Source organism: Gavia stellata, chromosome 12 (genome assembly GCF_030936135.1).
Source record: "Gavia stellata isolate bGavSte3 chromosome 12, bGavSte3.hap2, whole genome shotgun sequence".
In the NCBI taxonomy this organism is placed as follows: Eukaryota; Metazoa; Chordata; class Aves; order Gaviiformes; family Gaviidae; genus Gavia; species Gavia stellata.
Genome location: NC_082605.1, coordinates 1,165,493 through 1,193,462, shown reverse-complemented (window position 1 = coordinate 1,193,462; position 27,970 = coordinate 1,165,493). Strand labels below are relative to the sequence as shown.

Sequence of the window (27,970 nt, the reverse complement as noted above, 5' to 3'; positions counted from 1 at the left end):
GAGCAGTTGTATTTCAGACACCCGCTATCCAGGTATCTGACAGCTCGGTTTCTTATAACTATCCTTATGTCCATAGACTTCCACGACATGTATAGAATTCACTGTCTGTACCGCAGTGCCGCGTCCTGCGGCAGCTTGTTTCACAGCTGCACTGCTGCTTTTGGTTAACTCAGGCAGGTGATCGTTGTCTTTACAACACCCAGGAGCTACGATGTCCCGAGTCCACTCCTCCTGGAACCTGTAAGCATAAAGGAAAAAGTTATTTCTGTTTCATTTTCTCTCGGTGAGGATACAGAACTTTGCAATCCATTTTATTGGCACATCAGGCATTTCGCAACCAACTCGTGCTGGAACGTATGGACTCATTTCTTCTAGCGTTAAAACCAGTTGGCAGCAGTGGGGCAAATAATTGCGTCTCTGTAAAAGCTGATGCGGACCTTGAAAAGACTTGTGAGGTTGGCTTTATTCGGGGTTGGGGCAGACGTTACGAGTCCCCAGCTTCAATTTAATGCTTTGCTATCTGGGGCTTGTGCTAGCCCTTCATTGCCCGAGCTGGCTACCGCCTGGCCCTCCCCGAAGGCTCCGCAGGCTGGGACTCTGTACTTGCCAGCTGTGCGTGTACGCAGCGCTGGCGGTCACTGATCCATCCTGCATCCCACCTTTCCATGCCGGGAAAGGAGGGTTTGCCCAGCTGCGGGGTAAGCCAGCACAGGCTGCTGACCCAGACAGCAGTGGATGGTGTGGGCAGAGCTGCAGCAGCGGCAGGCAGAGATGGCAGAGTTGCTGAAAAGATGCTCAGGAAACTATCCACAACTCATTCAGGAAGCCGGGGGGATGGGATCAGCTTGTTCTTGAACTCTGCTGCGAGAGGCGTGATGCAGCTGGCTTTAAGCACCCCGCTCTGTGAACCAGAAGCAGAGGCAAGACGCAGCCCTTTCGGGTCTGTGACAAATTCCTGTAGTCTGAGCGTGTGGGCTTTTGTAAAACAGCAGTTATTGCACGGCAGCTGCTTGCACACAGGGCAGATGCTGAGGTCGCTTGCCCCACATTTGCTGCAGGTGAGCTAGCTCACGTGGCTCCTCCAGCTTCCTCTGAAGCCGTCGGTGTTGGCCACGGAACGCAGCAGCCTGCAACACCCACATCCAGGACAATGTGGTCTTACCTTTTCGTACATGAAAAGCCGGTCAGGAAACAGAAGCTGCGTTCTGCAATTATCAGTTGCAGAAAGCCAGCAGAAACGCTCATACACAAAACGTGCAGACATATAGGAACCCACAGGGGAATAACAGAAAATAAAACCAAATAACCGAGGTCTTGCTGTTCTGGTACGCAGTAGGTGTACTGCAGATACATCTTTCCTGTAAAGGAGAATAAATCTCGCTTTTTCACTGGAAAGCCGTATTACAAAACTATTTAGGGCATGAGCTACAGTCAGATACTGTAAAGGCATCTTAAACCACCTCTGCATTTGATGCGAGCAGGCACTGTGTCGGTGTAGCCAGAGTACTCATCGAGGGGGTGCTCAGGTGAGCAGAATTTACCCACCTGTAATTTGGCCAACAACAAACTCATCTATTTCTCAACAAAACAGGTTGGTAACTTTACCCTCTTTGCATTGACCTGTACTGTTTTAACTGTGCCTTTTAACCCTGGTGCGTCAACAAGCCCTCAAGTATCTTTGTGTTGGACACCAGAACACCTACCCGTGTACCCCCGTGGCTTCTGTTCCCTTTCCATCAGGAACAGAAGCTACATGGAGCAATGCTGCAGATCTCACCGCTGAAAGGAAATCTTCTGAGATACTTGCTACTGTGCATTTATATTTTTTTATAGTATGAGGAACTCGGTTCTGTCTTCTTGAGGTGGTAGTCAATAGTTACAAAATAAAAATCAAATCAAAGCAAAAGAGTGTGTACAGGGAGAAGAACTGGAATAAAGTTTTGCATGGGGTAGTCACAGCCTTTGCAAACAGCTCTGCCAGGGTTATAGTTCAAATCCAGGTATTCTGGTTATTGGGCAATAAATACAGCTTACCTGGGCAGAATTCATCCCATTCTGATGTTTTCTCCTATAAAGCTCTGCATCGTGAAACTCTGCAGTTACCCACAGTCCACCACCAACTCAGAAAGCAAAATGGGCTAAAAGCGTACTTGGAGGACAGCTGTACCGCTGGCTACGCAACCTCCTCCTCCCATCTCGGGAACTGTTAAGCTTCCATTGACTGAAGTAAGTCCAGGATGAGGTGACAGTAGGGACCCTCCATTCACCGCAGCACATCGAACCCTGCGGACCTCAGAGGGACGGTGAAGTCACTGGAGTTCCACCTAAGCGGAGCCTGAGAAGAGCTATTAAGAGGGCTGCGATGTCGACAAGGGATGGATAAATGTGCACGCAGTGGGCTCTCCTCTGCACGCACGGCTATCAGTCAGACACAGCCTTCAGTTTGCACTTTCATCCTCGGGAGCTCTGTGCTTTATCCAGTATAAGTGTGACTTTTTTTCAAGCGCTTCAACTTTCCTTAACTCCAATTTCCAGCTGGGCTACTTCAAAACATTGCGGTAAGAGGATCAGAAGACCTCCCTGCACTCTTATCTGGTAACGCAAACCCACCCAAGGATGTTAGGTGCTGAACAGCCTCGCTAGATGCACAACACATTTGACAAGGACAGACCTTCTGTGACAGATAAAGTCAGAGCTCCCATCCGGGGAGAACAGCCGCCATAGCATTTGTCAATGGGTTTTAGAGGATTCACAAGAATTTCGCTTTGTGCGACTTGAGAGCTGTTCCTAGCCGGAGGGGAAAATGCTGCTAAGGGGACATCCGAGGAGTGTGAGAACTCAGAGCAGCGGGGCCGCGACAATGCTGCCCGGTGCTGGCGCTGGCTCTGAAAAGAGATTTTTATACTGGAGGACGGGAGGGGATTTTTTTGGTTGCTGTATGTCTGGTGACTTCGTACAAGACCCTGGGGTAATCATGGAAGCATTATGAAAACAATAATAGCAGCTTTATCGAAAGCACATGTTGCTGTGAACACACCCTCCTCGCTCGTTGCGATGACAATTAAGATTGAAATTCAGAAATTGGTATAATTTAGCAGCCAGCTACCCTACCCTTTGTGACAGGGCCCCAAGATGAAACCACAGCTCACTTCCCCTGCCTGGTCTTTCTTTGAAACACGCGTGTCAAAAGGTAACTGGAAGATTTTAGTCTCTGAAAGGTGGCGGTGAGGAACACAGAGCACAGTAATAACAAACTAGAGGGGAAAAAAAACCCTCCATGAATAGAGAAGCTCAAGGTGGGACAACTCGCAGGGTGGCACAATCTATGTCAAAGCTTGAAAAGGAAATCCGCCCCTCTCCTGTGTTGGGTCTCCTCCCCTCCGGTCCTAAGTGCCTCACAATCAACCATCGCGTGCGTAGGGAACTGTATTAATTACCTACAATTGCATCAAACAGGTCATTTGCTCTTTGCAGCCGTTTCACTGGATGCTTTACGTAGCGAAGTATTAAACCCCACAGTGATGATCGGTCCTGCGTTTCTCCCTGCAGCCCCGGGAGCAGCCCACTGGTGGCTCTCTGCGATTTACGCCTTGGAGCTGAGGCGGGGAGGCCCCGTTCACACCCACGCAGGCATTCAAGTACGCTCTGCAAATGATCCCGCACGGGTACCGCAGCCCTGGGCGGCAGGAGCCAGCGGGGCTGAGCTCTGCGTGCCCGAGCTTTCAGACAAACAAGAGCAATTTTGGACAGCGAGGCCAATCATCAAAGAAAACGCAGGGGTCTTTTGGAGGGAGCGAAGGGTCCAGCTCTCTGGTGAGACTGCTGACCTTCAAAAGCACCCAGATAAATCGGTTTCCCCAGGACCTCTAACAGTCTTGCACTAAGTCACTGTTGTAGAAGATGTTTTGCCCCCTTAATTCTCCCGCTAACGCATCTCCTGGCAGTCATTCGAGGTGTCCTGGTGGGTTTTTCTTGTTCTGCTTACGTTTTCCATCGAGGTTTGCAGCAGCTTGTCTCTCAACATGGGTATTTCTTCAAGTGTTGTCCCCTTTCGCTGGGGTAAACCTACACCACACTACCCTGCTAGCAGAAGGGCATCAGATCCTTCAGATTTTTAATCTCTTCTACTTAGGTGTTCAGAGGGGAAAAGCAGCTGGGAAAGTGCTCTCAAAGGGACAAAGGGCAAGGCAGGAATGTGGCCAAGTGTCCCCTCCCATCTTGTCCGTACTTCTAGAAGGTCCTTTGGCTTACAGCCATGCTCCTCAGCAAGCCTGGCCAGACACGAACATCTTTTAGAGCAACACGAGTTTCTGATTTGTGCCTTCCTTGCAACCCCTTACACAAGGTAGTGGAAAACGTCAACCATTATAGCCACTAAATCAAAGAGAAAAAGAAAACACATTTCATTTTACTGTGGAGGCCAAAGCTATGAGCTAATGGCACCAACCTTGAATATGACTTCTTGGACTGACTGAAAACGCTGAGTTGCCCCTCCTAAGAGCATGCTGGCTTTGGGTTTTTTGCAGAACCTCTTCACTTGGACATCTTTGTTGTTGGATTGTCCGTGTTTGCTTTCTGCCAGGTACACTGGTAATGCATCTTGTAGTCAGAAAGGGCTCCAGTACAAAAATGTCAGGTACTACAAATATCTTCTGTGGGAGAGTATACTAGCCTGTTTCTCTGCAGAAGAGTTTTTTTCTTCTTGATAATATGCTCCAGCTGTAGTAGAGATCTGAAAGGAGGACTTTAAACCTACTGAGACATGGGCTTTTCCATTCGACTCACTCCTGCAGTCAGATCAGCTACTTCATAGAGAATGTTTTATAACTTGGCCTACAGCTGTGTAAAATAATTCACCTCAAAACAGTCCAACTTTGGAATGCACAACTTCTTCCAAATGCTTCCACACCAGGGGAAAAAAGTCACCAAATTTCTTTGCTGCTCTTGAGATGTATTTTTGAGCCGGACTAGTTTCTTTCTGGTTGTCGTCTTAGCTGACAGAGGGTGAAAAGGAGTTAGCCTACAGCTAAATTCAGTTCTCCCTGAGTGTGGAAAACACCAGACCATCAATTCTCCCTTGCAAAGTAACAGCACATCCCTGAGTTAAGGGAGTATCTATTCCAGGACAGGTTACAGGACTGTTTTGCTGAAAAAGCAAAGAAAATGGAGGCTTCCCTAGGTGCGGCTATTTCTTACCACAATTAGGAAGTTGATGCAAATTGAAACGAGCTCTCTCGGCTTTTTCTTATTACTAGCTATCCATATTTCTCCTGGGACGGCTATCTTTCTGTGTGTGCTGATGTATGAATATGCTACGGCTCAAAGAGTGGAGTGCCCCGTTCTTTAATGCCTTTGTACGCCAAAGAGCGTTTGCTGTTTGCTCTCACAATGGTTACGCTGGATTGCGCATATTTTTATGGTTTCTCCTAGAGGCGTGGTTGGGACCACTTAATGGAAAAGAGGAGGCTGCTATTTCAGTTTGGGAGTCACAAGCAAGCCGCTGGAGTTTCTCCACCTTACTCCAGGCAAGGGATCCCAAGGCCAAACTGGCCTCAACCCACCTGTACTGACTATTCATCTGGGGAACAGCCGCAGCTGACCCATGCCAGCGGGTGAGCGTACCCCTGCGCCCACGTTAGGGTGACCCCACTCTTCTTTTCGACACCAGTTTCTTTAATATCATCCCTTAGAATCATAGAACCATACAATCATTTAGGTTGGAAAAGACCCTTAAGATCATCAAGTCCAACCATTAACCTAACACTGCCAAGTCCACCGCTAAACCATGTCCCTAAGCGCCACGTCTACACGTCTTTTAAATACCTCCAGGGATGGTGACTCCACCACCTCCCTGGGCAGCCTCTGCTAGTGCTTCACCACTCTCTCAGGAAAGACATTTTTCCTAATATCCAGCCTGAACCTCCCCTGGCACAACTTGAGGCCATTTCCTCTTGTCCTGTCACTGGTCACTTGGGAGAAGAGACCAACACCCACCTCCCCACAACCCCCTTTCAGGCAGTCGTAGAGAGTGATGAGGTCTCCCCTCAGCCTCCTCTTCTCCAGACTGAACAACCCCAGCTCCCTCAGCCGCTCCTCATCAGACTTGTGCTCCAGACCCCTCACCAGCTCCGTCGCCCTTCTCTGGACACGCTCTTAATGACATTCACCTCCATTTCAAACATTACCAGCAGCTGGCACAGAGGCAGGACAGCTGTCATTAAGCTCTTCTTTACTGGTATTTTACCCTGTGCCTGTCAGAGGGCAGAGGACAACCTGCCTGCTCAGGCCACTGAGTCAGTCCAAGCTCTCCCTCACGGCTGTTCGCTGGGGGTGGAAGAGGACTGTTCATCCCGGTGGTGGTTGCCCAAGCAGTTATTCCAGAGCAGGATTACTGCAGGGTCAGTTATTACTCTTCACCAGAGAATAACTGACTCAAAAATAAGGTATCTGCTCAGGAACATACTCATTTCAAAATACCCCTTAAACCCAGGACAGCGTTTCAAACGCTGGTTCCTCTGCGATACCGAATGTCCCTGATGCCCAGGGCTCTCCCCGGCGAGACCCACCGTGCCTGTCTATCCCCCCGCAGGTGTGCTGCTCGCTGCTGCTTTGAGGACGGTCTCTCGCTTTGGATGAACGACGCCAACAGTCCCGCTTTCATTCTCATGCGGAATTGGGAAGACTTCTAAATCTTAAAATGTTAAAAAGAGCAGCATATAATTTACTGCTTTTAGGCTTCTCTCCTATTACATGCTGCAGTCAGGCTGTGAGAGCTATTCCCAATATAACCCCGTGTTGACAAGCCCTGCCTCTGCCTAGCAATCCTCCCGGGGCGCTGTTCTGGAGGTTCATGCACATTGTTCTCCTCTAACTACGTGGCCCAGTGCCGCAGCTAATCTCCCTCCCATAGATGACAGACCCTTTTCTTCAGCTAATCTGTCTCAAACCTCTGCATCACGCAGCGACCCGCTATCTCTGCTCTATGCTCTGAACTTCTGAGAAGCAACGCTGGGGAAAACACGTCCCTCCCAGCGGCCCCATGCCTTCTAACTTGGCTTTCCCTGCTCAGTATTAGTTAGCTCTTCCAGTATTATAAAAGAGCAAATATGCTGTAAATGCTTGCAGCTCCCGCATATAAGACCTCCTGCTAAAAATTGGTATTTTTATCCTCATCATGATTCCTTACATCCAAATGAAAGAGGTGGCATCAACAGTGACTGCACTCTCTGGTTAATGATCCCAGGTATTTGCAGACATATTTCTCAGCGTCTTAAAGCATTTTGTTCAAGCAGCCAAGAAGCCAGAGTGGGGCTCATGATAATTAGAGTAGTTGCCCCTAAAATTCAACATTTCCTTGCAAAACTCTGTATTCATCACATTTGCTCCATGCTTCAAACGCAAGGGGAAAGAGATCTCATTCTGTGGCAGACAGGTCCAGAACAGCACACTGGAGCCTCTACTGTCCAACAGCTGGGCTTCCACGTTATTTATAACTTCTATACATCAGCACGCTGCATCCACACTATGTCCCCTCATTACAGCCAAAATGATCTCATCAGCATACTGAGGCACCACTTTAACAGACGATAGTTTATTAATCCTAAATTACTCTGTAAACCATAACAAACATCTTAGCTGTCTGAAAGAATCGGCTTTTTGTTTTATTTTATATTGGCTTACCGGAAAGAATTAGCTTTTTATTTTATTTGTTCTTACAGTATTTTTGATCCTTAAAGTGGTGAATCAAAATGTTCATCTCTAGTTAATCTCTAAATCTATTTCAATTAAGTCTGAAAAGCAGCATGACCTACATCCTTTTCTAGGCAAAACCAGGCTAAGATACACTCAAGAGGGTCTTCTTCAAGGGTGGAGGAGTTCTCACTCTTCCAGATACTTCCTATGTTACATGAAGAAGCAGCAGAACAGTTTTCTTTAAGAAAAGGAAATGCCATCGTAAAACCGACATAAATTGCCAAGCCTCCACCCACTCCTTTCTCAGACAAGGGCACCCCTCATCTCTCAGCCTTCCCCTTCTAAGTGGGTTGCAGAGCACTTCCCATGGCTCTATCACAGAGAACCACGCGTACTGCAGCCCTGACACAGGCAGGGAGAAAACCACCAGCCTCCCGTGCTTCTTAGGAGAGTTCCTAATACAGGAGAGTTTCTAATAAAGTTTCTAATAAAGGAGAGTTTCTAATAAAGTTTCTAATAAAGGAGAGTTTCTAACAAAGAAAAACAAAGTAGGATTTCTGATTTGCTCAGAGGTCTAGCGATGCATCGCACGAATTCCTCCAAATGTCTGAAACATTAACACCAGGATAGGATAGGATAGGATAGGATAGGATAGGATAGGGTAGGGTAGGGTAGGGTAGGGTAGGGTAGGGTAGGGTAGGGTAGGGTAGGGTAGGGTAGGATAGGATAGGATAGGGTAGGATAGAGTATTTCAGTTGGAAGGGACCGACAACGATCATCTTGTCCAACTCCCTGACCAACTCAGGGCTGACCAAAAGTTAAAGCAAATTATTAAGGGCATTGTCCAAATGTCTCTTCAACACTGAGAGGCTTGGGGCATCGACCGCCTCTCCAGGAAGCCTGTTCCAGGGTTTGATAACTATCTTAGTAAAGAAATGCTTGCTAATGTCAAAGTCTGAACCTTCCTTGAGGAGCCTTGGTTAACTCACCTTTTGGGTTGTTCGTGATCGTGGACGCACGCTTTGGTTCACGTGCACGCAGCAATATACAGAAGCTTTCTTTCGGGCTTGCTTGCCCTCAGTTTTGCTGCTTTTTTCCAACCACCTTCATTTATTTCCTCGGACAATCAACACTATAACAGCTCCACCACTACAGCAACACCCACACGGTTAGATTTCCTCCAAGCATAGGCTGCCAACACGTCCGCTTTACGTTAAACGGAGAAAGGTCCCGCAGAAATAACCCAGGTCGTAAACACGTCCTTTCACGCCGGTCTTCCCAGCGTTAAGCCAGCTTCACGTTTGCACCTCCCCAGGGATTTGCCTACACTGTCCTGCTGTTCCCAGTTAAGCTGGATGCACGCAGGGTGACGAAACTTAGCCTAATTCGCTACACGCAAAAAAATCAGTCTTGCAAATGAAACACAAAGCTGACAGATCATTTGTTGCCTTCAAGAGTTGGCAGGAAATACGTTAGCAGAATTCCCACATCTCATCCTGCGCATGTATCCCTTTTACAGAATTAACCAGTAGAAATTAGCATCTTTTAGCATCTTGATTAAATAAATCTTATTGGAGGGAAGAAAGGGAACAAGGTACAACTTGATAAAGGGTCACACCTGCTCCTAGAGCAATTCCAAGACAGTTTTAGTCAGGGTCTGTAACAGCTTCAGTGCCGTTTCCATCTCTGATTAGAAGCGGCGCCCGTTCTCCACGCGAGAAACGGCTCGACTTTTGTCTCTGGGGTGCACGGGCTAATACACCTGCTCTCCTAGCTGGTTTTTGCTCTGGCTAGTGATCAGCCAGGATCACATCACCTCTGCATGCTGGAAATAAAGTAGACCTTGATTAACAGCGGACCTCGGGCGTCAGGAGGTGGGTATGTGCACCAGTGTTTAACACAGCATGTGTATTGTTCTACGTCGGAAAAAAAGAGTTCCCAGGCTTTCCTCCCCCTGCCCTCTGCAATTCCCCACTGAAATGTATATGTTCTCCAATTTTCGAAAGAAACACGAAACTTGTTGATTTCTGGCCCCAAAGAAACTGCTTATCCAGAAGCATTTTTCAGTTAAGAGAAAGTGTCCAGCATTTGGTAAACATAATACAGCAGCTTCTGCTCCGTGGAGGGGTGCAGATAAGAACCCAGAAGGAGCTCGAGGCTCTGGCAGAGCACCAACCTGTTTACAGCCCTTTATAAGTTTCTCCATATTATTTTAAAAGCAGATTACACTTAGACAAGACATTGACGTCGTAGCAGATTGAAGTTGCCCAAAATTAAAAATTACATCCTGAGTCTTCTAAAAGCTGTTTAGGTTATAATCAGCATTTAATTACCTTTATACATCTTTCCGAAATCACCCAAAGCTCGGAATTGATTAAGCAGCCATCAGCCTTTTGTGCAAGCGCTCCATTTGAGTGCCATTTCCAGCTGCACTGTGACACGGAAGCGGGTTTATAATCTGCATAAAATTGTTTTCTGCAGGTAACCACTACAAATCACAGCTACTGCCCTACATAAAAGCTGCACAAGCGAGCAGTGAATTAAAAGCAAACAAGGATTGTGCTATATATTACTGTACATGATGACGAAGCAGGACCCAAAGGATATGAAAGACACAATGACGTGTGTTTATATGAGTGGTAATAGCAAACAGCGATTAGAATTTAACGCGTATTCATTTTTCTGTTTTTCCTTTGTTGGCAACAAGACAGGCAGCGTACGTGTCTGGGCGCTTTCAGAGGTGATCCTGAACTGACACAAAAAATACCTATGCCCACCATCCTCGCATCCACTGTACGTGATGCGCTTTATTTCAGCGCGGACATTTCTTTGGACTACCCCAGGGTCAGGGGTCCCGCGCTGCGGGCATTCACGCTGCCTTGCGGATGAGGATCCCATTGTGTTTGCCCTGCGCGCCCTGATAACGAAAGGATATTTCTCAAGAGAGCTTCCGCGGTCGCCGCGGGATAAAGGGCAATACTCGATGCTCACCTTGAGCCGTACCGCAGCCCCAGGTGTCCCTGTCTGGCTCCTCTCCTAAAGCTCTTAGGCAAGCTGGTGCCCTGATACCGCTAACCAATGCAGAGTAGTGACTTCCCTTTAGCATCAGTTTAACAAAGCCAATTAAAAACCTCTCTCCAGTTAATCTGGTGCAACCTCCCCTGCAGACCAGGCTTAACCAAGCAGCGCTGGGGACGGATGAAAGAAGCCGTAAGGAGGGAGGTCATGCTCAGCTTCTCTGCTGTCTCGCCTTTCGGCAACATTAATTCCCCCCAAGACGGGCGAGTTCAAGGGCAAGCCCTGACAACCCAGTGGCATCACGTCCTCTTCGGCGGCATCCCTTTAAAATGCATTTTCGAGGCATCCTCCTTCTAAAATTTGTTCAACAAACTCATTCAAACCCACTCTATTTTAATAGCCTTACCTGTAAAAGCCTTGATTATCATACGCCATGGTAGTCACATCATCAAACACAGATTTATTCCTGAGTTTCTTATTGTTGTTGTTATTGTTTCTTCCCTTAAAACCAAAGTAAGCAGCTTGCATGTGCTCTAGTTCTTCAGTTCTGAGCTGGTACCACAGCTGCATATCTCTGTGAATAAAGCAAGGGGTAAAATACATTACTGTGATAAATGGCTGTATAGCTGAGCTTTTATCTGACCACAGCCCTGACTCACCAGACTTTAAATCTAAATCCAGGTTTACTGAAGACAGCGCTTAAACACGTGCTGAACTTCAAGTGTAAGCCAAATTTCCCGGCTTAAACGCCTTAAGGTGGAGGGTTCTTAAACAGCGTAAATATTATTCTGTAAAACAGTGTTATTTTAAGTATCATCCAGCACTCCTCAAAAAACAAGCAAACAAAAAAAAAGAGCCATTTTCTTATGAGCACCTGTGGATAGATCAAAGGAACAAACCCCCAATAATTATGTCAATTTGATTCAGTGGATTTTGTGTTAATAGGGAAAGTCACTTAAGGCGTGATGTTGTGTCAACGTTCTCACCGACCTTCATCAGTGACGCACACCAGGCCAGATCCCGTTGTGCGTAAAAAGACTACAGACCATCCCCGCTTCGTGGAGTAAATTATTTAAGGAAAAAAAAAATGTATTTCCTGCGAACTTTTGCAGCACTGCCGTTCCTAAGGGTTCGAAAATCACCAGGCAGGTTGAAAAGATGAATTGACTTAAAAATGGAGGAGACAGGTAACGTTGCCTGTGTTAAGAGCAGGGCTTAGTCGGTTGCCTTCAGGATCTCCTTTCAGGAATGCTCAAGGCGCTTTTCATGCTGCTCTCTACAGCTCTGGGGCAAAAAAAAAAAAAAAAAAAATCACAATTTCTTTTCTTGTTTTTAAAAGAAGTCCGAGATTCACATAATCACAGACATTCACGCTAGCCGATGGGACACGATTAAATTGTGAGGGCTGGCGATGCTGATTTTGCTGTCATTTCTGTCCTCTCAGGATGCAATCCGGCTCCTGCCAAAGAAAATGACAGCTACGCTCATGCGGTGGGACAAGGTCTGCGAGGAGGCTAAATTACGTGAGGGTTTTCAGCCGCCTTCGTCCTTTTTCTCTCCCAGTGCAAGGATAAAACACAAGACGGCACTTCAAAGATCATCAGACTGATACCTTGCAAGACAGGTTTGTAGGCAGAGGCGATCTCTTCTAGCCGACCATCGAAAAGAGCTAAAAAAAGTAGACAGGCAGTCTTCAAAGCTAAAGGCAAGACGAGGACATCCTCCCTACCCCACAGGTACAGACTACTTCTTCTTTCAGAGATGGTCTAAGAGACACTTATTTAACTAATCCCCTACCAAATATTCTCATTTTGTATTATCAAGCCTGCAGCTTCTCTACAGAAGCATCCAAAAGTGCATCCAAAAGTCGATCCCCATTTTCCTACTGCCCCCACAAAAGCGATGCTCTCTACATGCAGACCCTCACGCCCTCGGCCGCCGCCGGCTGCAGCAGCGCTACCACCGCATCTGGCACTCGGCAGCACGGCCCGCGGGTCGAGCGAGTCTCGTACAGGGATCTGTTTCTCTTTCTGGCGTGGCACGGATGGTCTCTCCATCATCTCAGTTGCTTTCGGACAGCGAGGCCAAGCCACACAATCTCTACAGTGCCCTCGGGTTCCTCTCCCGCCCCAGGAGCGGGGCTCAGTCGGGGACGAGCCGGGTTGGAGCGGCTCCTTCAGGAGGCAGTGAAGGGAGGACAGCGGGCAGCGGGGAATTGAGAAGCTTCCAAGAAAGAGAATCATTTTATGTCCTGATGACAGAACCAGGTCGAAAGGTCCGGTGTGAAGGGCTTTTCTTTTGTAAGAGAAAAATATCAAGTCATCAAAGTCATGTGAACAGCTAAAATGGGCAAACCTCCATTTAAAATACATGAAAACCAAGGACTGATATGAATAGTCTTATCAAAAAGAAAAGCGTCGATTCCAAAAATGCCAATCGACCCTTTCATTTCAAAAATTATTTCATGCTATCACTGAAAACCTAATATTATGAATGACACCAAAGACTTTCTTTTCTGCCTCCCAAAATCCTTTCAAGGGAAATTGAAAATCTGTATTTTGGTTCCGATCAGCTTTCGAAATGACAGGATTTCCCCCCTAAGCTGGTTCCCACGCAGCTCTAGATAAAACACAGCTCAGAGCACAGAGAACTTCACCCGAGTCCTCCCCAGTCTCCCTCTACCCCACCGCCACCCCGCCTCACTCCAAACACTTCTCTGAAGCAAGAAGAGGCTTAAAATCAACCAGAAGTCGATTTTAAGTTGGCTGCAGCCTTCTGCAGCAGGTGACTTTGGATGGATGCTCTCACGAACGACACTGGCTCGGCTTTAGCGTACGGCCAGATGTGGTCACACAGCCACCGAGTTTTTATAACGGCCTGGATTGGTAAATTTTACTTTTTCCCATGCCTGTTTATAATCCTGCCCGCTGTCTTGCGCTTCAAGCCAGAAGACAAAATCCTACATCCTCCCAGCACAGCGCTGCGACAGCTTTAAGTACGCTTTGCAGACGGTGAGGGCTTTGATGGTTTCGGCACGGGTAAATTCATTTTCCCCGCAGTGTTCAAGGGGAGCAAAAGAAAAAAATGAAAGAGAGAGAGAGAAGAAGGGAAAACGCCGCCAATCTTAAATCATTCAAGGAGAGAAAGACTGGGCCAGCAAATAAGAGTTGTGCGTTCAGCTTCTGCATAATCCTGGGTAAATCCAGATCTGCCCAGGCCCTTCTGGGTCATCTGATATTAACAGACATGAGGTGCCTAAACAGTCTTGAATTCCAAGTCTTTCTATGCCTAAAGCCTAACCTACAAATTAAGGATTTTAAGTAATTAACATCATTGTGGTGTCGCGAGCATCAAGTCCTTTGAAGCCCTCTGCTATCACAGCAATGGGGTCCATATGATGCACAGTCTTAACGCCGGTTTTAAAAATCTTTTTTTTGACATACCTTTGAGTCCTCCTCCGTTCACTTTTCTTCACGCACTTGATAAGACAACAAGTTAAAAAAGCCATGGACATCAGCAGAATGACGGCACAGCTCACGATGGAGGCAATCACTGCGACCTTAAATCCAAAAGTCTCATATTTGGATACGGCTGCAGCAAAGCAAACACAGAAGCACGTTTCTAAGGTCAACCCATGAATTTATCTTTCACATTTTCATTAAACCATGCTGAAACCTGCCTGCTTCACACTTCTGCTAATAATAGCTCAGCGAGGACTTTCACGTTAGTCCGTGTCAAGATAGCAGAGTACCTTGGCTTCAGCTTAGAGCTACGCAAGCCTCAAATTGGGCTATTTAAAAATCTCCCGTTTATAAGCTACTAATGAATCGTTCACAAGTATTTCACCACTGCAACTAATTAAACACAACGCCTTTAGCGCTGCAGTAGCTGAAAAGCACAACTTTGTCGGCATAGCAAACGCAGATGAGCTGGCAGACTCCTACAAGCAATTGTTAACAAGGAGTGGGGCTGCAAAAACCAAATCCGGACGGGGGGTAAACGGGTTTAAAGAAGCCCTTTAGAGCAAGGAGAGTTCCATATAATTACATTCTATTTGGCAGGCAGCGAACAACAGGTCTTCCTCTGTTCTACAGGTGTGAGCGTTCACAGTGACCTGCTGTCGGAAGTGAATTATCCAGACAAAAGGGGAGTGGGAATGTGGCGTGGCGCAGGTAACGCAGATGTCTTCCAACTCATTTGGAGCACTAAGTACGTCTCACTTCACATTTCATCTAGTTCTTCCAACACCACGATGAGTAGCATCAGAAATGGTTCAGCTGAGCTCCCCGCAAAGCTTTTTATTTTTGCAGCCTCTGGAGGGGAGAATTTCTCTCGTTTTTCTTTAATGGGATCTCTCAAATGAGAGACCAGAACAGCTGAGTTTGTGAGAGAGTGGTAAGTGTCTGAAAGAGCCACCGGCGATTCAAAATCATACAAGGTTGAGACACAGACGGAGATTCTCAACGCTCAGAGGTACCATGTTTTGCTTGGGCCTACTCTGGTCAAATGACTAACAACCTTATAATAAATAAGAAGGAACACAGCGTGAAAGGTACTTAATGTTGTTGCCGTTCAAACGCTATTTGTCAATAGGGTAACTTTCCCATGCAGCTGCCCACAGGCAACAACCTAGAATTGTTCAAAAAATATCGCCGCGGTTCTTTTAGAGCAAAAATCTCTTTTGAAAAGAATGCCAGGAGATTAGAGGGTTTGCAAATATGCTTGCGCATTAGTTGGTCATATCTATACATTTTCTAAAGAAGGGTACACCTTGTAGCTACAGAGCCACAGTTATTGCGGGTGCAACGCTATCGGAGTCAGTGACGTGAGATCAGGCATAAATCCGGCCGAGTCTTTTCTGTATCATGATAATTAATGATGTCAGAACACATATGGAGCGCAATTACAGTCAGTGGGGGCAACTTTGAAGGAAATTGAATTTGTCCTTTTCCTTGCACAGATGTCTAGAATTAATCCTAAAGTTGTGGGAGACAGGCAGGGCTAAATAAACACAATGCAGCCCAAAGGGACTGGGAACGGTTTGGAAAGAACCTTACGCTTGCAGGAGGGCACTCCGGCTGTCCACTGGGTACCGTTCCCTTTCCAAACGCAGGTGATGACGCCCGGTCCCTCCAGCTGATGCTCGGCAGAGCACTGGAACATTATCACCGTCCCCACGGCCGTGCCATTGCCATGAATGATCTGTAGTGTGCCGAGCTGGGGAGGGAAGACACGGCTGCACTGCCCTGCAGAACAAAGACAAAGCAAGACAATGCAGCACTAGAGCCAAAAGCGAAGGTCCACTTTAGTTTTATTGTGACCAGATTGTAAATCAGTCCGAGTTAGCGGTGAAAACAAATAACAGACCTCGGGGTGGGCGATGTTGACTGCTCTGCCAAGTACCAGCCCAAGGCCAAACCCCCTTCAGTGCCGTTCAACAGTTCCACTGCTCTGACCCCCGGCACAAAGTGGGGTTTTACTCGTATTGCAACATTATCTACTTATGATTATTATTACACTGGTACATGCTAAACATTTAAAAAAAAAAGAGTCATTCTGTGAGTGGCGTGATGTCCTATGGATTCCTGTCTTGTTGGACTTTCCGTGTTTAATTAAGCGCTCAGGCTGGCATCTTCCATGCTGGGAGTATTCATAAGACATCTTCCCTCATGCCACATCTCCAAGATCTAATGGATTGATCATATATTTCAGTCTACTTGGCAGCAACTTTTTCATGATCCTACAGAAACTTCCTGTCTTTCAAGAGCACTGCACTTCTGTTAGCCTTGGCTGAAATGAGCAGCAGGTTCAAAAGCCACTCTACAGGGAGGGGACAGGGAGAGACAGAATCGTTAAGGTTGGAAAAGACCTGTAAGATCATCAAGTCCAACCATCAACCCAACCCCACCATGCCCACTAAACCATGTCCCGCAGTGCCACGTCCACACGGTCCTTGAACACCTCCAGGGATGGTGACTCCACCACCTCCCTGGGCAGCCTCTTCCAGTGCTTCACCACTCTCTCAGCAAAGACATTTTTCCTAATATCCAGCCTGAACCTCCCCTGGCGCAACTTGAGGCCGTTTCCTCTTGTCCTGTCACTTGTCACTTGGGAGAAGAGACCAACACCCACCTTCCCACAACCCCCTTTCAGGTAGTTGTAGGGAGCGATGAGGTCTCCCCTCAGCCTCCTCTTCTCCAGACTGAACAACCCCAGCTCCCTCAGCCGCTCCTCATCAGACTTGTGCTCCAGACCCCTCACCAGCTCCGTCGCCCTTCTCTGGACACGCTCCAGCACCTCAATGTCCTTCTTGGAGTGAGGGGCCCAAAACTGAACACAGCATTCGAGGTGCGGCCTCACCAGCGCCGAGTACAGGGGCACGATCCCCTCCCTACTCCTGCTGCCCACACTATTTCTGATCCAGGCCAGGATGGCGTTGGCCTTCTTGGCCACCCGGGCACACTGCCGGCTCATATTCAGCCGGCTGTCGACCAACACCCCCAGGTCCTTTTCTGTGGGGCAGCTTTCCAGCCACTCGTCCCCCAGCCTGGAGCGTTGCCTGGGGTTGTTGTGACCCAAGTGTAGGACCCGGCACTTGGCTTTGTTGAACCTCATGCAATTGGCCTCGGCCCATCGATCCAGCCTGTCCAGATCCCTCTGTAGAGCCTTCCGACCCTCGAGCAGATCAACACTCCTGCCCGACCGACATACATACACACACAGCACAACTACCTTCAACTTATCTCTGTTTTCAAGTGACAAACTCTGCTTTACAGTATATCATTCATTTTTAGTTCATTTTTGTTCATTCAGCTTTCCTCATTCTATTTCTTTGTCATTCATGCAGCTGTTCTTTGAGTCCCGGAGCTGTTCTCCTCTCGGCCACCTAACGTCAGCCACAACTTCGCAGAATCACAGAATCACTGAGGTTGGAAAAGACCTTTAAGATCATCAAGTCCAACCATCAACCCAACCTCACCATGGCCACTAACTTTATACATAGGGTTTTATTGTCACAACATTCCCTGTTCCACACTCATTTTAAACACAAATTTTAACGATTGATCATGAAGACAACATAAAATATCCTTCCAAGATATACTCTAAAGATAATAACAATAAATACATTTTTCTGGTTTTGTACATGTGCACTGACAGAATCTGGGAACTGTTTTACATGATTTTTTTTTTTGGTAACATTTACTGAACACCAGCACTGCTTCTGCATCGGAGTGCGAGTTCCCTATCTTTCGCTGGATTTCCAAACGACTTCAGCAGACTCAGAGGCCGCTGGGTCGCAGTTGCAAGACCAGAGTTGCGAGCACTATGACAACACACAAAAAAATTTAAAGGGGGAAAATAGGCTTCCCACACTTACAAGCAAAAAGAAATGTAGAGTTTTAATAGTCTCCTTGAGAACATCTTGACAGAATCGCACGTTGATAGCAAATCTCTTTTAGTTTTAATACTTAAAACCCCCCTCTTGTCATTAATTAACGTTAAGCTTCTGCGATCAAACCGCAGCAGAGAGGCTTACGACCTATCTTCAATTTACGCTCTTAAAAACCCCAGTCCCCTGGAAAACAAACCCAAAGAAATCTCAGCAAAAGACCAAACAAAAGCCACAGTGACAATTACTGGTCTGATCTACTAAGTAAATACGTACTGAGGACTAGCTTTTAGAAACATGCCTTTTTAATTCCACGCAGATTATTTCTGTTTGTTGTGCCACTTCTTTCAGTCTCTTACTATGGCAGCAATTTGCCTCAACGAGCGCAAATGTTTTCTTGAGGGTCGTTGCGCTTCATCTCTTGGCCTTCCCTCCAACATCCCGTTACTGGAACACGTGGGGTGTGTGCATTGGACGACCTTCCTCCTCGCTTCAGTTGAGCGTTACGAGTTTAGGCTTTTCTTTTGACCTTAATCACTCAGAGACTTACTGTGAAAAACACCACCATGTCCTAAGCTGCAAAATATCTGCCTTTTTGCATTTTACACTTTCGAGGCTATTTTTAGATAGCAGATCACATACTTCGAGTTCATGTTGGTGACACGTCCAGCTGCATGAGATGCAGAAAGTAATTCAGAGCCAAATGTGAGTCAAAGCACATCTGCTTAGCCACCGCAGCAGCCCTCGTTAGACACTTTCAGCGGACTTGCCGGTTTACCTGGACTCGTTACGCAGCCTCTGCTCACCGAAGAATAGATCATTTGGCACTGGATCCTTTCTTTCACGACATACTTCATTTAATCCAGCGTTGACCATCCTGAGGAATATGTGCAGCCGTAGTTGGTTCAGGTGCGCTTGACCCTTTCCTGCACTGTCCCTGCCCACGATGGTATACGGCGAGGGATTAAAACCTCTGAATGTCAGTGACCTTGTCAGCATTATTCTTTTTTTTTTAAATATTTTTCTTCACTTGAGCACTACAGAGATTTCTAATGGTCAATGTCCCATGGAGCCATATATTTCTTCTTCTTGGATTTTAAAATATTTTTCTTCACTTGAGCACTACAGAGATTTCTAACGGTCAATGTCCCATGGAGCCGTGAGTATTTCCTCGCTCTGGCCAGGGCTGTAACAGGATTATGTCATCCCCAGAGGATCATTCCCGGAGGAATGTAATTGGGGCAGGAACCCCGGAGGCTCATCTTAATGACAGCTAATGAGAGCTCAACATTTGAAAGCTTCTATACCTGGCTGTACACAGACGCTGAGCTGAAAGTTCATCAACTGCATTTCATGGACCTGCATTTGGCCAGAATAGAAATACCATTTCCTCCTCCTCTCCTAAAAGCTTTTCAACACAATTTCTTCCGACCAAAGTCAAAGCACGCAAATGTGTCACTGCTTTTTGCTCTTCGCAAATGCTTTCACTGAAATGCATAGATGGGTTTTTGCCGGTATGACTCGCTGAATGTTATCCAAGTCTGGATTTAAGATCTCTGGATAAAATTTGCCCTGATTGACATGAGCAATGGTCTTCTGATAACTCATTTGTAAAATCTCTCCTGTAAGCTCTAGCGTCCTTTGCTGTTAACTACCTATAATGCTTTTGCAGTTACTTGCTGCATTCACTGTTCCGCTAGGTTAATTTTACCCTTCCATCTCCAGAAAATCATTGTTTACGGAGGCTTCCATCCTCGTATTTATATAAGCAGATGTTCCATATAGATTTATGCTTTGAATACTCTTCAGGCATGTTTATCTGACTAAATCTACTACAACCAAGAATTTTATTTATTTTTTTTTAAATATGTTTATATTTTTGTTTTCAGCTGAGGCTGGTGTTTGAGGCTGCATTGCCTCCTGAAGTAAAACATAAATACTGCGTAGACATTTGTGCTGACCAGATTTACATCTTGATTTATATTTCTTTTCTAAATATCTAGAAAATCTGTTCAGGTCTTGGGCTGCAGTAACTGTTAGCACCCAGAAATGTGACATTGAATAAACCCCCCTCATTATTGCTCACGTAGTTTTTGCAATAGCTGCATCTCAAACCCCACAGATTGATGTCTGACAGCCAGCACGTAAAGCTAGGAGGAACACTTGAGGAATTAACAGCCTATCAGCCATTTCTACATAGTTTATAATAAACATCACAATTCATGGTGTCTTGTTTAGTTTCGATTAGCTTCATGGCATCGTTCCTAGACTTGATACGTGTCTCCAGCACCCAGTTCCCATTACTCCTCACTGTTGTTCTCCACTCTCTGCTTACACTTCCAGATACAGAATCACAGAATCACTGAGGTTGGAAAAGACCTGTGAAATCATCAAGTCCAACCACCAACCCAACCCCCCCATGCCCACTAAACCATGTCCCGCAGTGCCATGTCCACACGTTCCTTGAACACCTCCAGGGATGGTGACTCCACCACCTCCCTGGGCAGCCTCTGCCAGTGCTTCACCACTCTCTCAGGAAAGACATTTTCCCTAATATCCAGCCTGAACCTCCCCTGGTGCAACTTGAGGCCGTTTCCTCTTGTCCTGTCGCTAGTCACTTGGGAGAAGAGACCAACACCCACCTCACCACAACTCCCTAACCAAGCTCAAGAAGAAAACTCACTTGCTGATACATCGCTATGAAGCAAAGCCTGGAAATATTTTTATTCATTTATTTTGAAGTCCAAAAGAAGTTGTGAGGACCCTCGCTTGTTCATTTTACTCATCGAAAAGGATTAATAAACCGCCTTGTCCACTCTGCGTACCATGCCAATGTACGGCATCAGCTCTGGTGAACCGAGCTGACCGACAGCCATCAGCTGACCAATTCCCTTCAGGACACAAAGAGCCGAACACCTTCAAGTTCCTACAGTTACTTCTGCAGCTTCTTGTAAAGCAAGAGCTGATTTATACAAATGCATTTCTTAGCTTGGCTTCACACTAAAAGGATACGCAGTGTTCAAAAAGTATTGAAAAAGAGAAGTGGGAGATGCCCCATCCCTGGAAACATTCACGGTCAGGCTGGACGGGGCTCTGAGCGAGCTGATCTAGTTGAAGGTGGCCCTGCTCATTGCAGGGGGGTTGGACTAGATGACCTTTAAAGGTCCCTTCCATCCCAACCCATTCGATGATTCTATCTGAATCTGCTGCCGTCACTGAAGGGCGGCATTGGCTATTGCAAATACAGTTCAATTCCTATGACAAATAACTGCCCTCAAAGTAAAGACACTAAAGTATAGCGTACTCCATAAATTCTTAATTCATCCAGACCGCTGCGTTCATAAATAGCCACATACGTAATTTCCAGGCGCTGAAAAATAGAGAGTAATGCAAGAATTAAGACAAAATAATCCAAAATATCTCTTCACATGCACAGCCGGGATTATCTGTATTGCAAAATCGGTTTGTCAGAAAGAGGTACCATATGGTTTCATTGTCGGCAAGCTGCAGATTTATGTTTTGCTGATAAGAAAACAGAAATGAGAGAGCAACCTAGGCACGCTTGCCCGTTAAACATTTCCTGTGCTCCTTCCATAGCGAAACATCGAGACTGAAAATCGAATACGTCAGACAAGTATATACCAAAACGAACTAAAACACAGCAGTAATTACCTGAAAGCATGTTATCAAGATTGCCACTCGCTGTCTGCAGAGAAAGGGAGCAATCCATGACTTTGCCTCATTATTCCCATAGACACGTAACTCACGCCTTTGCGTTGCTTATTGTTGACTATTTAATGCAAGTAAAACATGCCGGAATAAGCAGATGCCAGAAAGAAACAGAACATTAGGTTCTATAGACCCTGCAGAAAATAAACATGCTGGTGTTATTTCTGCAAGTCTCTTTTCCTACAGAAGCACGTCTTAGAAATTAGCGTCCCTGAAGTCACAGGCGTAATGTTGAACATCCGCAGCAGCCTCACAGAAGAGCTCTTGGAAGAGCTCGCTATGTCAAAAAGCAAAAGAAAAGCAGCTAGAAGTGAAGTATGAAATAAAGCAGATGTAGTAAAACATCTTGTGTGAGTGAAACCGCCTGGCCCTGGCATCCGGTCCTTCGTGACCGTGCCTTCGCTCCCTCGCAGAGCCGGCCACGAATCGCGCCAGGGCTGGGCTCTCAACCGCACGAAGCGCTGCAACAACAAATTGCTACCAGGACGAGCTTATCCTCCTGCTAGCAGGGCTAGCTGGCACGGCTTTTTAAGAAATCGGTGTTAAACACCACACCAACCCAGCAGTAAAGGAGAGGGGGGCAGGTCCAGGCTCCTGAAGCTGCAGAGCTTGAACAAGGTCCCCAGCTGTGCCGCAGCCACCGGGAAGCGTGCCATGGAGACCTCCCACGGCTTGGCGGCACCGGGTAATGACCTGCTTCACCCTTTTCTAACAAAAGCACGCATCAACAATGGCATGATTTGACCTTTCCTACCTATTTCACTGGTTTCTGAGAGTCACTATAAAGCCGAGACACTGGAAAGCTGTTACAGACCTGTCTGCCTTCCCGCACGTGGGCATGGCCCTGCAAAGTTATTCCCCGGGGGGGGGTTTCAGAGGTCCACGTGTGGCACAAACCGCACGCACCAAAAGGCAGCCCTCTGCACAGACGTGACTGTAAGGACCACCTTTGGCGGGCAGGGCTAGGCTGGGCCACCGCTGCCCAGGGGAGCGTCACGCTCAGGAGCCTCATGGTGACCTGCAAGAACTGCAACGGCAGCCGCGCGGGCGGCTCTGCCCCCGGGGCAGGACCACGGAACCATCTGGACAATGCAGACAGTGAAATCTGAAGGTACCTACAGAGGACATCTGTCAGAGAACGTAGGCTGAAAAAAGAACTGCAACTCGTTAACGATACACGGGTCTTGCATCTGCCTGGTTTCAGCATTTCCAAATGAACGTACGCCCTATAAAACATTCTGGGTTTCTATTGGAGTCACCATCCCTGGAGGTGTTCAAGGACCGTGTGGACGTGGCACTGCGGGACATGGTTTAGTGGGCATGGTGGGGTTGGGTTGGTGGTTGGACGTGATGATCTCACAGGTCTTTTCCAACCTTAGTGATTCTGTGAAAGCGGGAACCCAATTTCTGATCCTTCTCACAGGCCACCCTTAAACACCGGTGGAAATGCTTTTTCAAAAAAGCTCATTCTCCCATTGATAAGGAATTTCCATGCAATTAAGAGAGGAGGGAAGGAGAGAAAAAAGGTATTTGAAGCGACTTTCTTTCCGTGCTTACAGATCCGTACTCAAGTGCGCTCTCTGCTCACACCTGTACCATAGCAGATACCTTTGGCTCGCTCCTGCCGACCTCCCTCCTTTTCTTTCTGTTGTCCGTTTTGTAGGTAAAACTGATTTTTCAACACACTGTTTGCAACGTAATTCACAACACGCAATAGTTCTGCAGCGTGAAGGGCTGCTGGGACTCCCACGCCAGGCTGAGACTCATGGGTTGAGTTGCGGGCAGCGTTGCTTTCCTTCTCACCACGACCCATCCGGGGTGACGGGCGAGGCGGGAGCCCCCAGGACAAGTGAGCGCATCTCAACACCCTGCGTGCTTCCTCGTGTGCAGCTGGTTTCCATCAGGAGCGCTGCTGCAATTTCGGGTCAGCGGTGGCAGAGTTTGGGCCGCGGCTGCTATCGGATGGAGCGGGATCCTTCCTGGACTGGGGCTGGGAAGGGCGCAGGTACAGAAGAAGAGAGAAGCAAATGCATCCAGAGAAAAGAAAGAAACAGCACAGTGTCAAATGCCAAGCAGCTCTGAAACACGAGAGGGGCAGGATCGCTCACCGCCACGACCGTTTCGGATAAACGAGCAGAAGCACAGACCCAACCGCTGTTGGATGCTGGGGAGACTTCGGTGGGAATCTGATCCTCCTGAGCCTCATCCTCCGGCTGGACAAAGCTGGTGCGAAGCCGGCGAGAAGTCGTGAGCGAGGCATTAAATCACCTCGTCAACGCGGCTGAGCTTGAACAGGCACCGGTGCTGTATCCAGAGCTGCTGGATGGCTGCACCCGCTTCATACGGGGCTGCCGGTTACTCACTCGATAGAGCTGCGATCCCTACATCCGGATGGGAAAATACACAGTAACGTATTGGCCGCTGCGTGGCCGTTGGCAGCTCGGGGTGCCCTTTGGGGGATGAAGGCTGGCAAAGTCTACTTCCAAGATCTTTTCATGCCTGCTAAGGTAGCAAAAATTACCAGAGAGCAGCAAATTCTCGGCCTCCGTCTCCGAAAGAAACCCGTGCGCTGCGCTGCTGCGAAATCTTACATCCAAATCTGAAGCAGACAAATTCGGTTCATCTCTCTTTACGATACTGAGCCTTTTTCTCTTCCCTCTCGCAGCATTCTCACCTGGCTTTGGAGCTACTCAGTGTCGTGAACAAGATGTAGCAAGGTTCAGGAGTCAGCACTAAACACCTCCCAACACTACTCTGAAAGAGCAGAGGGCTGCAAGCAATTTTAACCCATGTCAAATCAAAGCTACGTATCGCCCAAGTGCTAGATCAGGGTTTGATGACACCACGTGGAATCCACTCCTATTTCAAACATCATGTGTAGCATTGGCGTAAAATGAGTCTTATGGTTTTTATGTTACTCTTTTAAGAGAGGATTTGTTCCGGTCACTGTACTGCCATCTCCATGATTGATTTTTTTTTTGCCAATTTACATCAAAGTCAGGTTATTCTCATCTGTAGATTCTACTCTAGGATCGAGCCACGAGGGCAATACTGCGTATTTCTCTTCTTACGGGAACAATTAGATGAGAAATAAGAACTAAATGAAAATTGAGGTATTTGATGAAGTCCCCGGTAAAGCAAGAACGGATGGGTTTTCGGTGCTTTATTAGTCTGTTTACCAACAGCATTGAAAAAATAGGTTATGACACTTCTGAAAAGTTAATAATAGTGCAACTTTCGAGAACAGGAAGGAGCCGTTAAACCTAAAGCAACTTAGAAGCGTTCATCTATTTATCTCTTCACCATTACTTCCATATTAAAAAAAAAAGTAATCTTATATCTATATCTATCTATCCATATATATATCTCCACTATGGAGCGCACCAGAATTACGCCTTAATTCAAACTGTTCCCAATTAAAAATTACCCATGGAAGTGACGCCAACAGTTGCTTTTGTGACTGATTGGTTGGTGAATGGAGCGAATATTGCTGATGCTCTCCCCTCGTCGTCATTCTAAAGCAAATAACAAATAAATTACGTATTTGCACAATGCAGAGTTTGTGGCCGAGTTTCTAAAACAAAGATCCTAAAGAGAATAAAATTGAAGAGGAATAACTTGAAATGAGCTTTTCACCTGCACTTCAGCCGAGACCCTGAAAATTGAAGAGGAATAACTTGAAATGAGCTTTTCACCTGCACTTCAGCTGAGACCCGGAACGTATCGAATGGCCTGGAGCAGACAGACCCGACGGGCAGGGAATTTCGCCAGGATGCAACCAAATTCCCCCGCCCCGGAGAGCTGAGTCCCAGCACGCCGTCCCCAGCAGGCAGCGAGGGCTCCGGCCCTTGCTCCGCTTGCCTCCGAAGTCTGTTAGCACTGCTTCTTGCATAATAAGCATCGGTATTTACAAGAAGAACAGAAGTGACTGGTTACGCAATACCACAGTCTTCTACAGATGGTCCTCAGCCTCCCCCGTGCATCTCGACATCCGCAGTCTCCGGCGAGGTTAAAACGCAAAGCAAGATGCGAGTGTTACCCCAGGATCCGTCACCCCATCTTTAGGGAAAGCCAAGCAGAATCAGGGACGTGAGAAACGTAAAGCAAGACAAATGAATCCATCAGCTCAATCCTGAATTTGAAATTTGCAGGTCAGGAATCTGTTTCTATATCGTTTTCCTCCTCTCCAGGGAATAACGAAGACCGGGAGCGTCCCCGCACCCTCCCTCTGCCGCCAGGTCCCTCTCTGTCCTCCACCAGGTTTTGAGAGGCACATCCTTGCTGGCGGAAGTGTCCTTCATGAAACATCAGGCCAGTGAAGCCTGTAGGTTTATATTTTCAACTTTCATCATTATTTTTCCCCAGTGCTCATGAATAATCTCTCATTCGTTAAACCTGTGCAGCCGACCGTAACATTTCTGCAGATGGTGCAAAGCGATACGTGGGCTCCATTAACCAGACCCTGTGTATTTTCCAGTGGAAACGATGATGACCAGAAACGTTGAATTTTTCCCTTGTCCGTGGTCGAGATAAGAGATTATCGTGGACCGATGCTCAAAGCATTTGTCATCATCCCAATAACTGCAAGAAAACAATCACCGCAAACGGAAAGAAAAGTTACACAAATACGCCACAGAAGACCAATGATTTGGGGAAATCCAGATTTCAGCGTCCAACTCAATATTTAGCACCTTGCTAACATGGATCAGGTACCGAGAGGAAAACAGCCGAGTTTTGCTAGCAGTCTGTCTTTGGCGAGCCCTCCTCCATGCTCGTGCGGGAGCCTGCCGTTGAGAGAGAACCAACAGCCGCCTACGAGAGCAAAACTATTTCAGCGCTCAGAGATGACGATGGGCATTTCTGGGCTCTGGAGAAGGCGGCGGGCGCTCGCTTGTAGGAACTCGAATTGAAAAGCCTGACCCTTTTGTCTGAAAGGGGATGCTCTGACAGAATCCGCTCTCTTGCTTTTGTTCCCTTTAAAACGCAGGAAGAAGAAGAATGTCAAAACCACCTTGTCCGGCCAGTTCTAATACAAAGACCTTATCAGCACTCATCCTATCAATGGGCCCCAAGAAAAGGGCTCGCTGTCAGAAAAGCTTCAGCTCTGTGGCTTTTCACCTACAAAGTGATTTAGCACCTTTAAGGATCTCTGCAAAACCCTTCGGCTTTTTCTCTGTAGAGCAGGCAATTTTTTTTTTAACACCTAAGTGGATCAATTTTATATTTAACCTGAAAGCCAGCTGGTAACGAATCCAACATTTTCTGGCTTCCCTTGATAATTATCGGAGTTTTGTCGCCAAAATTAAATATTTTAATAGATCTTTGGTAAACTAAGCAAGACTCAGACTCTACTGCAAGAAACAGATGAGGAAACTAAAATAGAGAGAAACCAGCGGCGACGTTGTCCATTAAGCTCTGGACCTACAGATTCAATACATAAATCACTGGTGCTTCTGGTGACCCCCAGTGAGCTGCACGGCCGAGCAGGAGAGCTGGGCAGAGCTAAGCTAAGACCCTCAGGAGTTAAAGGGTAAAGGATAGAAAATTATTATCTGAACACACCTGATAGAGAAATGGGTCTGAACACAACGCCTTGGCAACATCAGACATCTCCTAACATGGTTTTCAAAAGTCTATTTAATTTGCAATAGACAGGGTAGAAAATCAGCGCTTCATGGAAAAACTAGCCACTGGAGAAGCCGAAAGAAAACCTCGCATCTATTTTCACAGGGAAAACACATGTCTGTTAGGAGCCATAGACGGATGGATGGAAGGATGGATGGAAGGATGGAAGGATGAAGGATGCCCCACCAGACAACTACGCTGCCGCCCGCTCGGCCCCGCTTTGGGGAGCCCTCCTGCAACGCCCCCCTGGAAGGAGGGCAGCATCCCCGCGCGTCTATCGCCCGCACCCCGACACACTCCCACTCCTCACCACGAACCCCGGCACTACGGAGAAACGGAGCTCCGCCCAGCTGTGTGCTTGGCCCCTCTACCGCGACGGCTCCGGGTTATCTGCCCGCAGCAACTGGTCGGTCTGCTTTGCGTACAGCAGCCTGCAAACACGCGCGGGGTAATGAACGGCGTCGATAAGAGCAGATGTCCCCCGACGATGCGGCCGGTGGCCTCTTGCTTCTGCAT

At 47.1% G+C, this 27,970-nt stretch overlaps 1 protein-coding gene across 1 annotated transcript; it reads right to left on the bottom strand.

Moving 5' to 3' along the window:
• Nucleotides 1-24: 24 nt before the first annotated feature.
• On the bottom strand, nucleotides 25-27,970 carry SUSD3 (sushi domain containing 3). The gene is made up of 5 exons (XM_059823412.1): nucleotides 27,880-27,970; nucleotides 15,768-15,956; nucleotides 14,154-14,301; nucleotides 11,117-11,284; nucleotides 25-238 (listed from the first exon to the last, which is right to left on the bottom strand). The coding sequence occupies exons 1-5, from the start codon at nucleotides 27,968-27,970 to the stop codon at nucleotides 25-27; spliced, it is 810 nt and encodes a 269-aa protein (XP_059679395.1).